The sequence below is a fragment of the Phacochoerus africanus genome, chromosome 16, assembly GCF_016906955.1.
Source record: "Phacochoerus africanus isolate WHEZ1 chromosome 16, ROS_Pafr_v1, whole genome shotgun sequence".
NCBI lineage: Eukaryota > Metazoa > Chordata > Mammalia > Artiodactyla > Suidae > Phacochoerus > Phacochoerus africanus.
The window spans coordinates 9,849,905-9,868,804 of NC_062559.1; the positions used below are offsets into that span (position 1 = coordinate 9,849,905).

The following is an 18,900-nucleotide window of genomic DNA, read 5'->3' on the forward strand; positions in this document are numbered from 1 at the left end:
GCATCCCTAAATAGAGCCTGGTTTACCTCTTGCATCTGAAAAGGCAAGCACACCGAGTTTCCCCAGGGTTTCAGCACTCAAACAGGACTTCATTCCACCCCACAGTGCCTCTCAATCCAGGACTGGACACATTGAAAAAGAAGTCAGCATTGGAGTTCCCACTGGGGTTCAGCAGGTTAAGAACCTGACTAGTATCCATGAGGATGCAAGTTCAGTCGCTGGCCTCACTCAGTGGGTTAAGAATCTGGCATTACCTCAACCTGTGCCATGGGTCACAGATGTGTCTTGGATCTCACGTTGCTATGGCTGTGGTGTAGGCTGGCAGCTGCAGCTCCGATTCAGCCCCTAGCCTGAGAACTTCCATATGCCGCAGGTGTCGCCTTGAAAAGAAAAAAAAAATTCAGCATTTTTTTAATGGCTTGTCATTTTTTTCTAAAGCAGAAAACGTCGATAGCTTTGTATAAAGAAATTATGCCATCACCTTTCTTTCCCCCCCCCCCTTTTTACCAGAGATGATACTGCAGTTTTCCTCTGGACAATCTCATTTGAAATCATTCTCTCTGATTTAAGGTTTCTCAAAATGAAAAGGATAAATTGTGTTTACTTAGTTAAAGCTGAGGGGAAGGACTGATTGGACACAGCATGTTGTCAAGGAAATCAGTTGCCCCCCCCACACACACACACACCACACCCCCTGCAAGTTAATACCATGCCTTTCTTTTTTTTGTCTTTTTGCCTTTTCTAGGGCCGCTCCTGCGGCATATAGAGATTCCCAGGCTAGGGGTCCAATCTGAGCTGTAGCCACCAGCCTACACCAGAGCCACAGCAACGTGGGATCCGAGCTGCGTCTTCGACCTACACCACAGCTCACGGCAATGCCGGATCCTTAACCCACTGAGCAAGGGCAGGGATCAAACCCGCAACCTCTTGGTTCCTAGTCTGATTCGTTAACCACTGCGCCACGACGGGAACTCCAATACAGTGCCCTTTAAACTTTTCATCTGACATTTTTTAATTGTTTTTAAAATACCCAAGGGCTCTACTCTGAAAATCTGTGCAGAAGTATTCCAGGAAAGCGATTCTTAGAATTCAAACTCAGGTCTTTTTCTAATTCTGAGGGAGCCACCATCATTCTCAGTCGGTGCTGTGTCTCAGAAATGTATGGGCTAGTGTCCAAGATCACTGTCAAGTCAGCTGCAGAAGGAGACTGTTGGAAAGAGAAGTCCTTAGGTCCCTACGGTGCTTAAAGCAAGAAGCCATGCGCGTGCACACACAGACACACACAACAGTAAGTAAAGACCAAGCTAAAAGGGATGAGGTAGAGGTAACTCTTATTGAAAGATGGGCACCATCTGACCCCTCTTCATTCAGAGGAATACACCTCCCCGCTCCATCAGTGTTAGGCTGGGCCAGGTAACTCGCTTTGACCCCACTATGCCCAAAGTGTGCTTTCTGCTCTGACTTTGGGTTTAGCCACGTAACTTGGTGTGGCCAGTAGGATATTCGCAGAAATGTGAAGTCCTTCCACTCTTGGGCTTGCTCTCTTGATCCTTCGCCTTCACCAGAAGAGGCTGCCTTGGCTTGTCCTTCCGAGGAGGATGTGAGAGGTGCGGAACAGAGCTGCCCCGCTGAGCCTGGCCTAGATGAGCCACCTCCCTGGCTGAAGCTGTAGATGCACCACGAAGCCCAGCTGAGCTTCCCAGCCAGGCTGGCTTCGATCAGACAACTCCAGCCAACCCTTAGGCACATCAGGAATAATAACTTGTTGTTTAAGCCAGGGCACTTTCAAGTAGTTTGTCATCCAGCAATAACAAACTAATCAGAAAGCATTTAGTAGCCTTTTTTTTTTTTTTTAGGGCCACACCCACAACATGTGGAGGTTCCCAGGCTAGGGGTCGAATTGGAGCTGCAGCTGCCAGCCTACACCACAGCCACAGCAATGCCAGATCCTTAATCCACTGAGTGAGACTAGGGATTGAATCCACATCCTCATGGAAACAATTAAAAAAAGCCATGACGGGAACTCCTGGACTCTCTTCATGGGTTACCTTTTCGGGGTTACACAGCAAGTGGAAGAGTGGTAAGAACTTGGCTACAAGTATGGGTCTCCTGGCATTTCCCAAAGAGTACCAGTCAATGCCTTGGAAAATCATCACTGGGAGAATAAGCATCACTTGTCCTATGGATAGAAGGGCTCACCAACCACCAGACCCCATTAGGATACACAGTAGGAACACCACAGAACTTTACGGCACCTGAAAAAGTTCTCCTAAACCTGCAAGCCTCTAGAAGATCTACTAAAAATCATCCAGTAGCTGAGAAGAAGCTGTATGAGGACCCCAGAGTGGAAGAACCCATGCTGACAGTCAACATGGTTCGAGCCTGTTCAATCTCTTCTTAAAAAAAATTTTTATTGTAGTTGATTTACAATGTCTGTCAATTTCTGCTGTGTAGCAAAGTGACCCAGTTACACATATGTGTGTATACACACACACACACACATTCTTTTTCTTACATTATCCTCCATCGTGTTCCGTCACAAGTGATTGGATACCTTTCCGAGGTGGCGTCTGGTGGCAGCACCCCCATGAGTTAGGAAATCTATCTCCTGGCTTCTGAGAAAACCCCACCTGAGCACAAAAATAACCTTGGAAGATAGAGTTCTGAGCCCGAATCTCCAAATGCCCGCTGGAAGAGTCCACTTTCCTGTCGCTCTGGCAAATCAAAGGCACTTCCCTAAACCAGCGACCTCCCAACCTTTGGTTTCTGTCAACTCATTAGCATTTTCCATTACCTCAGCATAAGGCTTAAAGCCGTGTTTGACTCATTCTTTTTTTAATTTCTGTGTCATACAGCAGGACCTCATTGCTTCTCCACTCCAAGTGCAATCATTGGCATCTACTCACCCCAAACTCCCATCCACCCCACTCCCTCCCCTTCCCCCGTGGCAACCACAAGTCTGTGCTCCACGTCCATGAGTTTGTTTCTTTTCTGTAGATAGGTTCATTTGTGCCGTAGATGAGATTCCAGATATGTGATATCATATGGTATTTATCTTTCTTTTTCGGCAAGTCTGTTAAATCTTGAATAGGGTAAACGGTCTGATCATGGGTTTATTTGTCAGAGTCTGGAATTTTTTTAAAGGAACATACCCTGAAGCATAGAAAGGGAAAATACAGGAAAAATAAGACGACGGCCTCTCTTACTTTACAGCGTTGAGATTTAGGGGGACCATATGTTCTAGTATATCCAGGTCAGTCTTTGTTTCCACTGTCGTCCTGGGGCGATAATTAACAGCAACCCCTTTAACTTTCACATGCGTACTGGATTGGAGAATAGATTATATGCTCATACAGCTGACGGCATATTTTACCCATAGGGTTGAACAACAAAACAGGTCCGAGTAAGATTTAGATACATTCATGGGAAAGATCGGCCATGAGTTGTCAAGGCCAGTTAGGCTGAGGCACGAGGGCCACTGTGTCCATCGCAGCCCACCTTCGGCACGGAGGTGAGAGATGGCCAAGGCGCCCAGGGCCTGACTCAGCTGGTCAGGGTCTTAAAGGCTGGGGAGTGGTCTTCTTCCGGCTAGAACCACGCACCCTGGGCACCCCTGGGGTCTTCTCCAAGAGCTGCATCTATACCACCGGGCTTCTCTTTGCGGCCCCTCGAAAGTTAGAAGCACCTGCCACGTTCCCATTCTCGTTATTGCTTCCCTATCAATTCAATACACGCAAATCAAAATATACAGCAGGAGAATGGAGTTTCTCTCTTACCCACTCAGAGGTCCATACTGCTTTCTGAGCTCCATGTGGCTTTCCCAGAAACCCTGCAGAAAACACGGCATGAGGATCAGTCTCAGATGACACAAAATTTCAAATATTCAGACTTAAAAAGACAAAAAAAAAAAAAAAAAAGGATTTCCCATCATGGCGCAGTGGAAAAAAATCTGGCTAGGAACCATGAGATTTCGGGTTTGATCCCTGGCCTCACTCAGTGGGTTAAGAATCTGGCATTGCCGTGAGCTGTGGTGTAGGTTGCGATGCGGCTCGGATCTGGTGTTGCTGTGGCTGTGGTGTAGGCCGGCGGCAACAGCTCCAATTAGACCCGTAGCCTGGGAACCTCCTTATGCCGTGGGTACAGCCCTAAAAAGTAAAAAAAAAAAAAAATATTCAGACTTCTTCAGAAAAGAGTCTGGAATAGTAAGAACATAATTACATAAACAATAAAAAAATAATTGAAGTTGTGTTGCTTTCAAGTACTTTGGGGTATTAGAGGAAACTCGTGGCTTGAAAAAAAAATACTGCCAAGAAAAAGTCTCAGTCAGCTCTGCTTTAATGGGCAGAAGAGATCATCTGTACTTATACTATTTGTGTATAATTGCTGCTAAAATATTTGAACACTGTTTGCTTTCTCAGCTATGTTAACATTCCCCTCTGCAATTTGGTTTATATTATTATTATTTTTGGCAAAGCCTCTTTCACAGCCACTATATGTATAACTGTCTGCTGAATGTACCCAAATTATCACAAATACTGAATTATGATCCAAGTTAAATTTTAACTAAAATCAACATATTCAAAGCGAAAGAATCTTCGAGTCACTTTATACATTGGACATGCTTTGCAGTGGGAAAGGTGTATTCCTGGAGGTATATGTAGGGGGTGGAGAGTCAGAAAATGGCTAGACCCACAGTGGTGTAGGGACAGCGTTGTATAGTGGGGTTGGAGTATGCATGCAGATATGCACAGGGGGCTTGTATGGGTGAAGGATTGGACATGGCTGGATCCATTGTGCTGTGGGCAAGAAATATACATGAAAATATGCACTGGTTGGGAAGGAGCTAGAGGAGAGGAAAAGGCTAGACTTGTGCTGTGGGAATGGAGTATACGGGCAGGTATGGGGGGGTGCTGAGAGTAGACAGAGAGGGCGTAGAAGAGGTGATTTTTTTTTTTTTTGGTCTTTTTGGGGCTGCACCTGCGGCATCTGGAAGCTCCCAGGCTAGGGGTTGAATTGGAGCTGTGGTCGCTGGCCTACACCACAGCCACAGCAACACCAGATCCTAGTCTCGTCTTCAATCTATACCACAGCTCATGGCCACGCCATATCCTTAACCCACTGAGCGAGGCCAGGGATTGAACCTGCATCCTCATGGAGACTAGTCGGGTCTGTGTCTGCTGCACCACAAGGGGAACTGCCGAGGTGATGGTCTTAATGGAAATAACGCCCCAGGTTCATTATATCAAGTTTCATTGTCCACTATTGCCATAGATCAAGGAAAGCTCATATGAATATAAAAACAGTCAATGAAATGACTACGTTGTAGCAAGAACTTGGCAGGGTTTGCACATCAAGGATGATGAGCAGCTAAGGAGCATATGTGCAAATTATCCAGAGGCTGGGGGTGCAGTGTTCTGGCCACATGGATAGTAAATTACTCAACTGAAGGCAACTGATCACACCCCCGCCTCCACCCCAATTATGTGAAATGTATTCACTTTCATTTCCTATCTGGTTCCTTCTAGTTTGACCCTTAGAAATGTCTTCACACTTGCTTCAAGGGCTCATGGGGAGCCTGGATGAGACGCTGTTCGTGGGCGGAAAGTTGTGAACTGGCCACCCCTGAGCTGGAGATGAGAGGAGAAGGTGTTTTTAAAATTCAGGGACAAAAGAAACAACAATCAGGAGTGGAAAGGGGGTGCTGGACAGAAACAAACAGAAGAGACCCTGAGATGACAAGGAGAAAAGGATAGAAATAGCCTGTGTTACTTTCTAACACCAAGGACCAGTCTTTCCAAGGGCAGAGTGAGGAAATCCTAAAGAGATCTTAAAGGGGTATCCTCAGGATTGTCCCCAGTTCCGTCCTTCCTGCCTTTGTTTGCCTTAGTGGCTCTTCGCAGGCAGGGTCTGTGGGCTCCCCAGGTGGCGTCTGGTGGCAGCACCCCCATGAGTTAGGAAATCTATCTCCTGGCTTCTGAGAAAACCCCACCTGAGCACAAAAATAACCTTGGAAGATAGAGTTCTGAGCCCGAATCTCCAATCTCCAAATGCCCGCTGGAAGAGTCCACTTTCCTGTCGCTCTGGCAAATCAAAGGCACTTCCCTAAACCAGCGACCTCCCAACCTTTGGTTTCTGTCAACTCATTAGCATTTTCCATTACCTCAGCATAAGGCTTAAAGCCGTGTTTGACTCATTCTTTTTTTAATTTCCTTTTTTTTTTTTTTTTTTTGGTTTTTAGAGCCACACCCGCAACATATGGAAGTTCCTGGGCTTGAGGTTGAATCGGAGCTACAGCTGCTGGCCTACACAGCTGCAGCAATGCCAGATCCAAGCCACATCTGCGACCTACACCACAGCTCATGGCAACACTGGATCCTTAACCCACGGAGTGAGGCCAAGGATCGAACCCATGTCCTCATGGATACTAGTCGGATTTGTTACCACTAAGCCATAGTGGGAACTCCTGACTAATTCTACTTTGAATTCTCCAAACCTAAGTAGCCACAGGAGTTACTCATTCTGGCCCCTGTGTTTTTCTCTCTCACTGTGACCAGCACCCCGGGCCACGCCCTCACGGCCTCACACCTAGACCTTGGCAACAGTTGGGAGTTTACAGACCTGACCTAAAGCTTCTCCTTTGCAGAGAAATCTCCCCTTCACTAGCCCCTCCTACTCACCTGCGATGGGACACGTGCAGTTCTCCACTGGCTTTTCTAGACAGTGAGGGATCTAGCCCGTCTCTCATAGCCGTGTGCCCTGGCACTCCCCAATCTTCACTTTTGAGTCCAGGCGGCTCCCCAAGCGGTGCCCTGTTTCTCATGTGGTGCAACCACACCTGCTGTTGCTCCCCACCTGGTATGTGTGGCCTTGTCTTTGTGTCTATTGCCCCTGCGGGACCTCCTCCTCCAGGAAGGCCCCCAGGCTCTCCTTCTTCTCTGAGGGACAGCCATGACAACATCTCTACCACCCACTGGAGCCAGGGCATGGGCAACTTTTACTTCTTCCATATGCCAGGGCCTGGAACCTTAGACACTCAAAAAGTGGGGTTTGGGGAGTTTCTGTTGTGGCACAGCGGAAATGAACCCAACTAATATCCATGAGGACTCAGGTTTGATCCCTGGCCTTGCTCAGTGAGTCGGGGAATCCTCTGTTGCCCTGAGCTGTGGTGTAGGTTGCAGTTGCAGCTGGGATCCCATGTTGCTGTGGCTGTGGGATACGCCGGCAGCTGTAGCTCTGATTCGACCCTTGCCTGGGAATGTCCATATGCTGAGGGTACGGCCCTAAAAGGGAAGAAAAAAAAAAAAGGGTTTTGGATCGATGACCAGGTGCTAGGACTCAGGATTTGTTGACGCGCGATCTGTGATGGATCATTCTCGTCACATCAGAACTGACGTAAGCAAGTGAAGGCTCCGCCCCTGGTGCCTTCGCTCATAGCCCCGCCCCCCGGATGTGGAGCAAGGCTTCATGCGTAAAGCCGGGCTCAGCACGTCTTACGCGGAAGGCAGTCCTTACCTGGCGGAAAAATGTCAAGTTGCCAATAAAAGGAGAAGGCTTGGGATGCCTGATGCCCAGCTTCTCTAGTCTTGAAAATGCCGATGTGGAGTACCTGAGGGGAAAAGCACGTTTTTAAAAACCGAGAAATAGGTTCATGCTTTTGACCCAATTAAAAGTCGGGATTATTGAGTTCTCCGGAAGTCAGGGTAGAAGTTTCCAGTTGACCACGTCTAAGGACTCAAGAGGTGGAGGCCTAGAGGTGCGTGATTGGCAGGAATAGAGCTCAGTAAATTCCTCCTGTTTGGGTAACAGGCTAGAGATCAAGGCATCCTCAGATCTCTCAGCTGGAAGTTGCCTTAGACATGATGTAGCCCCTCTCCCCACCGACAGTTTCCTTCAATAACTTGGGTTTTTGTTTGTTTTTTAACGATTTTTTTTTTCTCTGTGCCTGCATGGCGTGTGGAAGTTCCTGGGCCAGGGATGGAACCCAGCCACAGCAGTGACCTACACCACTGCAGAGACAACGCCAGATCCTTAACTTGCTGCCTCACAAGGGAACTCCCAATAAATTGTTTTTAAAACTGCACCTTGGAGTTCCTGTTGTGGCACAGTGGTCACGAACCCGACTAGTATCCATGAGATTGCCGGTTCAATCCCTGGCCTTGCTCAGTGGCTTAAAGATCTGGCGTTGCCGTGAGCCATGGTATAGTTCACAGACTAAGTTCAGGTCCTGTGTTGCTGTGGCTGTGGCGTAGGCCGGCAGCTACAGTTCTGATTGGACCCCAGGCCCCGGAAATTCCATGTGCCGCAGGTTCGGCCCTAAAATACATGCATACATACATACATACGTACATACATAAAACTGCACCCCGAATGGCTTCAGCCCCCTGTCTTTAAATCTACCATGAACAGTTGTCTCAGAAGGCAGGGCAAAAAATGTAACAATGGCAAAAATGAGTTCCCTGAACAAATTTGTGGGGAGGGGGTTTCTTGGTCAAAACTGACCCCTGCACATAATATGTCCCTCATCACATTCCATGGCCTAGGAGAGAAGAAAAAAAAAAAAAAAAGGAGAGAGGGACCACACCATGGAGATAAGACCTCATCACCAACCACTTACAGCCTCTTTATGTCTTTGTTTTCACGGCCTGAAACCATATGGGAAGCATATTTTCCTAACCCAAAACCAGGAAACGTGGCCTGACAGGTTTCTGTGCCACTTTCCAGGAGAAAGCAGCCGTCTGAGAAGGGCTGTGTGTTGCTGTCAAGACACTGGAATTACCAGGATATTTCAACAGTTTATGGGAACAGAGGGATAACACACTCAAAGCCCAAACTGGCTTAGAAAAACCTGGCCATATGGCTGTAATCCCTAATCAGCCAGCCAATTAGGTCAGAAGTTCAGTTCGTTCAGAAAAATGAATGCATCAAACTGGGTGTTTAACATCGTGCAAAGATCAGCCAATTCTCAGTTGAAGAGCAAGGGGAAAAATAAAGAGACTGTCTCTACAGCCAGACTTCACAGGCGTGCTGGAACTTGAAAAAACCCACGGCTCCAAGACTCACTTAATTTATCGTTTAAAAGATGGAATATTAGCTGTGGACTGTGACCTTCCCTTTTTCCGCCCGCAGTCCAATGAGGAGCACTTAAAATAAGAACATTTTGACAAATAGATATTCAGGGAAAGGACAACAGGTTAATGTCTGGTTTGAGTTATTCCGAGCAACGCGGTGACCCTAACAGTGGTCGCAGGGAGCGCCAAGCCAGGGCAGGAGGGAAGCTGAGTTCTCCTCCCAGTTGTCAGGTCTCCCCCAGAGGGCTGCCTTCTTTGGTTTGAATGAATCCCCAGGACATCACATTTAAGTCCACGTTCAAGTGTAATTACAAAGCACACTCAAGAGCCACATGTGGATTTCGTGGATTAGTCATGTTAATATTTCTCTTCATTAGCCAAATGCCAAAGGTTGACAGCTGAGTGTATCAAAGTTATTCTTTCAAGTAGACGATGGTGTTTTAAATAACCCCCTTGACACCTAAGAGGAAAGACCAGAGGAGACGTACCAGCCCACTTAACACTCCCCTCAGCCCCCTCAAGTTTGGTTTCTAGTTCATTTCCTCATCCATTTCTGTGAATTATCTTTTAAATGTAATCTCTGATGGGTAGAAAGAAATCTGTCGATCTTGGGCCACGTAATTACATCTTAATTTTGTAATTAGATGTCTTGATTGTCTAATTAAAGGACAAGAAGTCTGTGCCTAATGACACATGCTAATTATCATGCAAGTCCATGCCCTAATTATGTAACTCCACTTACAAAAATACTGCTTGTGTGTCTCTGCACAAAATTTAGACATTTCCAAACATATGGCATCAGGACAGAATGTTCTGGACACAGCCGTAAACCTCACTTCGAAACCTGGACTCAAATACAGAACTTCAGCATCTTCAACTAGGAACTGGCCAAATATTGCCACCAGTCACTACGGTCCTTGCACTAAAATTAGCTGGGGACGATCACTGCCTCCAGACTTCTGGGTCAAATAGGAAAGTGGGTTCCATTTGTTTTGCTCCCACTTCCTTCTCTGCACCCATGTTTCATATTCTCTGGCCCCAGGGTCCCCTCTGTCTGTTCTGCCTCAATAGCTCTTAACCCAGTGTCCATGGACTCCAGGAGTTAGGGGTTGAATTGTGTTACCCAGGCCCCGCAAAATAAGTTGACATTCTAATCTCCAATATCTCAGAATATCACCTTATTTATAGACAGGGTGGTGGTAAATGCAATTAAAGATGAGGTCCTGTTGAAGTCGAGTGGACCCCTGATCCATTGTGACTGGTGTCCTTATGAGAGGACGCCCCGTGAAGACAGGGGGACACAGGGAGAATGCCACGTGATGGCAAAGGCAGAGATTGGAATTTGCAGCTGCAAACCAGGAGATGCCAAAGATTGCCAGCAAACCCCTGGAAGCTAGAAAGTGGCAAGGAAGGGTTCTCCCCTCCAGGCTTCAGAGGGAGCGTCACCTTGCAAAAATTTTGATTTCTCACCTCTGGTTTCCCAAATTGTTAGACAGCACGCTCTGGTGTTTTATTTTTGTGTGATTTTGCATTTCTCTCTCTGTCTTTTGTTTTTCAAGATTTACAATGTTGCTCATTTCTGCTGTACAGCAGAGTGACTCAGTTTACACACACACAGTCCTTTTCTTATCTTCCATCACCGTCTATCCCAAGACATTGGATGTAGTCCCCTGAGCTGTACAGTAGGACCTCATTGCTTATCCATTCTAAATGTAGCCATTTATATCTACTAATCCCAAACTCCCCATCCATCCCACTCCCTCCCACCTCCCCCTTGGCAACCACAAGCCTATTCTCCACGTTTGTGGGTCTGTTTCGGTTTCGTAGATAGGTTCCTTTGTGCCGTATTTTAGATTCCACATATAAGCGATATCATATGGTATTTTTCTTTCTCTTTCTGACTTATTTCACTTATATGAGGCTCTCTAGAATGATCTCTGTTGCTGCAAATGGCATTATTTTGTTCTTTTTTATGGCTGAGTAGTATTCCATTGTATGTATGTATCACATCGTCTTAGTCCATTCAGCTGCTTATGGATATTTAAGTTATTTCCATGTCTTGGCTATTGTGAATGGTGCTGCTCTGAACATAGGGTGCATGTGTCTTTTTGAATTATAATTTTGTCCGGATATATGCCCAGGGGTGGGATTGCTGGATCATATGCTAGTTCTATATTTAGTTTTCTGAGGAAGCTCCATACTGGTTTCCACAGTGGTTGTACCACTTTATATTCCCACCAAGAGTGTAGGAGGATTCCTCAAACTCTGGTGTTTTAAGCCCAGTTTGTATTACTTTGAAACTGGTAGGAAACTGATATTCCAGGGATACCCACGAAAGAGTTTTAGAGAATCAATGAAAGAAAAAATTTTTAATGTCCCCAGTTGGGACTTCCCTGGTGGCCTAGCAGTTAAGGAGTTGGTGTTGTCACTGCTGTGGTACGGGTTTGATCCCTGGCCCCGAAACTTCAGCATGCCACAGCTATGGCCAAAAAAAATGTTTTAAAAGTTAAAAACACCTCCTGTTACCTTAAAAATTGGCATTGTGAAAGAAATTTGTTTTTTATATCAAATTGTGCCGTTAAAACTTGAGCCATCAAAAAAGTGCTGGTGGCCCAGGATGCCAGTAAATCAGGTAACACACAGCCGTCATGCAGCCACCATGTCACACTACTTAGGCTAGCTTCACTTTGAGGGGAGTTAATGCAAGTATATTCCACAATTGTGATTATGAACAGCTATTGTTCTTTACATTAAGGAATCTTAAGTTGGAAGATGACAAGGGCAAGTACCTGTAGTGGCTGCAGATAGCATCCTCATTCATTGCCACAGGGCACAAATCCTGTAGTGCCAGTGGTGCACCTTCTACTGTCCATTCCCAAAATAAATAGAACCACATGGGTTTATCTTCAACCTAAGAGTCTATTTGTAAAGCCTAGAAATTCCCCCAATATTTCATTTTCTCCAAGACAAAGCTCCTTACTGGTGCTTTGAATGAGAGTGGTCAGCCCATCATTCAGCCAAAGGAGCCTACTTTCGATACATTGAGGGACATTTTAATAAATCCTGTATTAAAGAGATGGTTAAGCTGATTGGGGTTTGAGCCAAAGAAGAAAAGAGCCAAAGGCTGACCTGCCCTCCAGGATCCCCTCACTGTGGGTCTTAAGCATACTGGTGGCTCTCTTGTGTGCTTCTGGGACCAGCCAGCTTCCTGGCTCATGCACCATGCCTTCACTAGCCCTATAAAAGAATGTCTAGGTACTGAGCTACTGTACGAGGCTATTGATATTTTTGAAATGGTGGAAGATTCCTTTGGCAAATAGCCACTCTCCTGGGATTAAAAACCATGGTGCTCCAGGAAGAGGTGAAGCCTGGAGGTGCCAGGTAACCTCCTGGTCCACCTTTGGGGAAGAGAAGCTTTTTGCCGCATTGTTCTATGCTTGCAACATGAAGATCAATGAAGGGCTTTGCCAGCATTTCCATAAGAGGCTGTGGCCATGAATATCAGAAACTTAATTAGAGGTGAGGGTTTAAATTCTTGCCTTTTCCAAAGATTCTGAGACACAGGAGCAGAAGATGAGGTTTGCTAGTTTCCAGAAAATGAATCTTGAAATGCTTGACAGAAATTTGGGCCAAAAAAGTAGGAACTCTCAGAGAAAGTTCAGTGTATTGTAATTGTAGTTTTTTCTCAGAGTATTATTTATATGTTTAAGATCATATTCTCTCTAATTTATTATATTTCTCCATATTTCTACTTTTCCATTTAAGACAAGGAAAAAACATGTTTTTAATCTTTTATGAATATTATTTTTATGCCTGTGTGTTCCTCTTGTGGATATGTTATAATGTACTCGACTATTTTTATCATTAAATATTCAGGGTGTTCTCAATTTTTTAGCTAATTTAAGTTAAGCCCCTACAATGAACATCCCTATGCATCAAGCTTTCCCAAGCTCTTTATGCACAAAGCTTTTCCAGACCTGAAATCCATGAGTCATGCAATGCCAACTTGCTTTCCAGAAAGTTTGTCCCAGTTAGTCTCACTGTCAGTGTATCCATTTCAGCAAATGCGCTCATAAAATTTTTCTGATTTTTGTAGACACATCAATGTATTTTGATGCCTGCATTTTTCTCATTCCTAGAGAGAGAGAGAGAAAGCATTTTTTGCTATCCCTTTTCCTCCAATTTCAAAAATATTTACCAACTTTGAAATGACTCTTTCTATTTCCCCCTCATTCCCACCTCAGCTTATCTAAGTGGCAAGCAGACTCGTGTAACACCAACTGGTTTAGAAATTAGTTGAGAAATGAGGAGTCGAGGAGAGGTAACTCTGAGCCCACTTTTGGGCATGGAGGCAGTAAGCAGATGAATTCTGAAGAGTTTTTTGTTGAAAAAATAAATAGCTTCAGCCTTGTTAGTTGACTTCAAATTCTGTTTCCTTCTCCTTCCTCGACCCATTCTCTCCTTCCATTTCTACAATTAAAGAAATGGCTTCAGGAGTTCCCATTAAGGTGCGGTGGAAATGAATCCACAAGGATCCCATGACTAGGATCCATGAGGATGCGGGCTGGATCCCTGGCCTTGCTCAGTGGGTTAAGGATGTGGTGTTGCCATGAGCTGCGGTGTAGACCGCAGATGTGGCTTGGATCCTGCGTTGCTGTGGCTGTGGTGTAGGCTGGCAGCTGCAGCTCTAATTCAACCCCTAGCCTGGGAACCTCCATATGCTGTGGGTGCAGCCCTAAAAAGCAAAAACTAAAAAAAAAAAAAGAAAAGAAAGAAGAAAGAAAGAAAGAAAGAAAGAAAGAAAGAAAGAAAGAAAGAAAGAAAGAAAGAAAGAAAGAAAGAAAGGAAAAAAGAAATAGCTTCAATCATGCAGGAGTTCCTTGGAAATAGAGTTTCTATATAAGGTCTTCTCAGTCCTCATCCCTTTTTTCACATCCTCATCTTCATGTTCATTGCCTTCCCTTGTGACCTGTTCCCTCAAGACTCACTTTCAGGGCTGGAAACCATCAAGTGTACATTCATTCACATGTCAGTTAGTAGCCATTAGGTTATTTCCTAAGGTATTACCTGCAAACCAGAATGTTCATGAAGTAATTTATAAGAGTAGGTTATTCTTTCCCAGGATCAAGAATCTGAAGCATCTACCCAGAGCACCTCCTTTTCAGGTCCTTGAACAGCCAAACACATCAGAAGGTGATGTGTTAAGCCAGGTTCCACAATAAGAGGTGGTTCATCAGAACAGATATGTCCCCGGAACCCCAGTAAAAATAATCCTGCCCCCCAGCTGAGTGCATCTCTAGAAAGGGTTGGCAAAGAGAGTGTGCTTGCTGCCTCACACCTTTTTCCACTGACTTAAAATGCCACCTTACTAAAATGGGTGCTTGGGTCTATTCTGATCCATTTGTCTGACTATCTTAACTATTATGATTCTGTAACACCTTTTAATATCTTATTTTCCCATATTAATTTTAGAATTAATTTGTCTAGCTTGGTGGAAAATCCTTTTGGAATTTTCATTGGAATTGCATTAAACTTATACATTAGTACTGATGTTATTAGAACACTAAGTCTTCTTAACTATGTATATGTCATATCATTCCATTGATTCCATTCTCTGTCTGTAATAATATTTTGTAATTTTTTTTTGGTCTTTTTGTCTTTTTGCCATTTTCTTGGGCTGCTCCTGTGGCATATGGAGGTTCCCAGGCTAGGGGTCTAATCAGAGCTGTAGCCTCTGGCCTACGCCAGAGCCACAGCAACGTGGGATCCGAGCCGCATCTGCAACCTACACTACAGCTCACGGCAATGCCGGATCCTTAAGCCACTGAGCAAGGCCAGGGATCGAACCCCCCAACCTCATGGTTCCTAGTCAGATTCATTAACCACTGCGTCACGACGGGAACTCCAATATTTTGTAATTTTATGCACAGAGTATCTTTTTGCTGTTTACGTATATTGGTCATTGTTATTGCTCATGTGTAGGAATGCCATTTGTTTTTTTATGCCAATCTTGTAATCACGATCCTTCTAAACTTTCTTATTAGTTCTTCTGGTTTACATGTGGACTCTGATTTCTTATGCTGACAGTTATATTTCGTGCAAATAACGTCAGTTTATTCTCTTTTTTATCCTTTTGTCTCACTTTTCATTTTCTTGTCTTATCACTTAGAGCTTTATTACATTTCATTTTCACTTTTCATTTTCTTGTCTTATCACTTAGAGCTTTATTACATTATTTAAAAGATGCAGTAAGAGAGAACATCTCTTTCTTATTTCTGACTCTATGGGAATGTGTATAATATTTCAAAGTTAAGTGTAAGATTTTTCTGTAGTTCGTTTTTTTTGAGGGGGGTGCTCTATCAGCAGCATATGGAAGTTCATGGGCTAAGGGTTGAATCAGAGCTTTAGCTGCTGGCCTACCCCACAGCCATAGCAACACTAGATTCAAGCCACAGCTGCAACCTATGCTGCAGTTTGCAGCAATGCCAGATCCTTAACCCACTAAGCGAGGCCAGGGATAGAACCCACATTTTCACAGACACTATGTCATGTCCCTAACCCACTGAGCCACAATGGGAACTCCTGTAGATTTTTAATAGATATCATTTGTTGGGTTAAGGACATTTTTTCTATTCCTAGTTTGCTTGGAAAAAATTTCCTTGATTAGTCTTGCTATAGGTTTGTCTTATTTAATCTTTTCAAAGCATCAACTTTTGCTTTTGTTGATAACTTTTTTTTTTCCGCTGTTGTCTATTTCATTATTTTCTGCTCATTTTAAATTATGGTCTTCCTACTAACTTCTTTGGGTTTACTCTTCATTCTTTGTTTTTCTTTTAGCTTCTGAAGTTAACATTTTGGCACTTACTTTCAGTATTATTTTATTTATGGTAAGTTCATTCAAGGACATGGATCTCCCTCTTAGTACTTCTTTAGCTGTGTCCCACACATTTTGAAATGTAGTGCTTTCATTATCTGATAGTTGCATTCTAACAGGAAACTTCTAAATATAAAATGTACTGCAAGATGCATACAAGCAAAACACAGAGGGACAGATATTTTGGAGTCGAAAGACTTTCGCATTGTTTTTAAATTCTCTACAGCTCTATCCATGAAATTAAGTCACAGCCAATATAATTTGTTCTCCCAGAAAAGGAGACCGCTTATCATCTTCACTCCTCTGGAAAAAAAATTAGAGGTCTACTGAACAGATACATAAATATCTGACTGATGTGTATTTCTTTCCCCAATAATGTAAGGACCACAAAAACATCATCATTGTAGTTATCAGTCTCACAACAACTTTGTCACAGCACAGGAAAAATACATTTGTGTAGACATACAAATAGGGGTATACAATTATTACTGTTATTATAACTTATAATAATTTTTAATGTTTCCAATACACCAAGCACTGTGCCAAGAACTTTTTATGTATGGTCTTGCATGGGCCTTCCAACAATTTTATGAAAGTAGAAAAAAATATTCTTCTCATATTGCTGATTAGGAAATTAGAGCTTAAGGAGATTAATTAGTGTCCCTAAGGTGCTGATGAGTGATTGAGTCAAAGTTGCAACCAGGTCTTCGATATTTTAAATAGGTGCTTCTCGAACTCCACTAACCTGTTTCTTCCTGTCCTCTAAGCTAGGATGTTGATAAAACACTGCATGAGAACATGCAGAGAATATACAGAGAACAAAGGCAGGTTTCTTAGAAACCAAAGGTATAATAACAACAGATACCAATTAACTGATAACCACGATGAATCAGAGTCTGCCTTGTTAAAGTCAATGCCTTCAACTTCTGCTCTTGCTCAGAATTCTCAACTATTTCTCCCTTCTGTTGCATTGCTCTCTCCCCTTCTGCTGGACCACTGTTATCAGCATACAGACATCTTCTGGTGTCTTCCGTCTTTAAGGAAAAAAGCAAACTCCTTTGATTCCAGCCCTTGTCTTATTTTTCTTTCTTCCATTCCAGTAAAATCCATGAAAGCATTTTCTAGACATGTTTTTCTTCCCTTCTCTGCCTCTAGTCTCTCCTCTATCTTTCTAGCTAAGTTTCTGCACCCAGCACTTCAGTGGACCTGACCTTGTCAAGGTCATCCATGGTTTTGATCTTGTCAATCCAGTAATTTCTTGCCAGTTGTTTTTTGTTTGTTTGACTTGACTCTCAGTACCATTTTGACCCAGATGAGCACTTCCTTCTTGCTGAAACATTCTCTTCTCTTGGTTTCCATGACCTCACTCCTCCTACCTCAGGGTCTGGTCCTCTCTATCTTTGCTGTCTTCTTTCCATTTTTAGTCCTATCACTTTTAAGACCATCCGTATGTCTATAACTTCCACATTTCAGTAGTTCTCAACTAAATTATTCTCTCCACTGAGCCTATCTTTATCCAGACACCAACTTGGCTGCACCTTTTTGATGTCTATTAGGGATTTTAACCTTAGCATAGCTAAATCTGAGCTCAGTTTTTCCCTCTTTTCCTCCCCAGTCATCATTGTTACAACCATAACCCACTAATTGCTGAAGCCAGAAAACTTTGAGACATGCAAATTGTAGAGTGCATAATTGTTTAAAATGTAAAGTGCACATGGTTTAAAAGTTGACAGTCCTTCCCAATTGGAGGATTATACATCTCCACCCCGTTTACATAATAAGTCCAGATCCTGTGACTTTCTCTGGCCAACTGAGTGTGAAAAGATACTATGCGTGCTCTCTCCAAGCAAAAGGTTTGAGAGCAGCACTTGATGAGCCATTTACCATTTGTCCCTTTCCCTCTGCCATGAGCCCTCTGTCTCCCCCAATGAGACCTGTTTCTTTTTCTTTCTTTTTTTTTTTTTTTTTAATTTTTTAAGGCCATACCCATAGCATATAGAGGTTCCCAGATAGGGGTCAAATTGGAGCTGCAGCTGCTGCCCTGTGCTACAGTCACGGTGTAGGGATCCGAGCCACTTCTGTGACCTACGTCACAGCTCATGGCGACACAGGATCCTTAACCCACTGAGCAGGGCCAGGGACCAAACCCATGTCCTCATAGATACTCTTCGGGCACATTGCCACTGAGCCACAAGGGCAACTCCGAGAGCTGTTGCTGAAACCTGGGTCCTGCCATGATGATGATGAGGAACGAAAGAGAAAAAGGTCCATGATAGACACTTAGCACGACCGAGAAGTAAATATTTGTTGGTATAAATCACTAAGATTTGTTGCGGGCATGAGGGGAGTCAGTTATTACCCAGTCAGAACTTACCTGAAGCTGACTGATTTTAGATGTGCTTGATTCTTCTGTTTTATTTTTCATACTTTACACATGACCTATCAGCACATGCTTTTAGCTCCATCTTCAAATTAGCTCCATCTCCATATCTGCCCACTTTTCTCCATCTCTTCAACTTCTACCCTGGTACAAGCCCATAAGGAGGGTTATGTGCTAGTATCTTGCATGTGCATTCGGGCACTGACCCATCAGATCTGCTTCTGTGTATTTGTTTTATACATTGAGCATAAATGTGTACAGAGGCATTTATTCCAGCATGTTTATGAGAACAAAAGGTTGGAAACATCCTGAATGCCCATCAGTTTGGGACTTTTTAAATAAATTATGATGTAACCATTCAGAGATATACTATGCAACAAAGACAGAAAGCCATCAAGATCCAATATGACATGGAAATAATAAGATGCAGAAAACTGAATTTAGCATGCTTCCACTTATGAAAAAAAAATGAGAGAAAAGTAGCATTATTTATATTAGCTTGTATGCTTATTTAAAATGTCTCTAAGGCTAATTAAGAAGTTCATTGCATAGGTAACAATTGCAAAGATGAAACTATG

General features: G+C 43.7%; 1 protein-coding gene across 2 annotated transcripts in view; it reads right to left on the reverse strand.

Annotated features, from left to right (window-relative positions):
• The window catches only part of TBXAS1 (thromboxane A synthase 1), a 170,417-nt gene that overhangs the window by 121,498 nt on the left and 30,019 nt on the right, over positions 1–18,900 (reverse strand). The window contains exons 2-4 of one of the 2 annotated variants that reach the window (XM_047763008.1): positions 13,046–13,203; positions 7,513–7,606; positions 3,777–3,829 (exon numbers count right to left, since the gene is read on the reverse strand). In XM_047763008.1, coding sequence (XP_047618964.1) covers positions 3,777–3,829; positions 7,513–7,606; positions 13,046–13,056 — 158 coding nt within the window. In that variant the 5' untranslated portion in view covers positions 13,057–13,203. The remainder of the gene's footprint in view (positions 1–3,776; positions 3,830–7,512; positions 7,607–13,045; positions 13,204–18,900) is intronic. The other variant, XM_047763007.1, reaches the window with a different exon arrangement.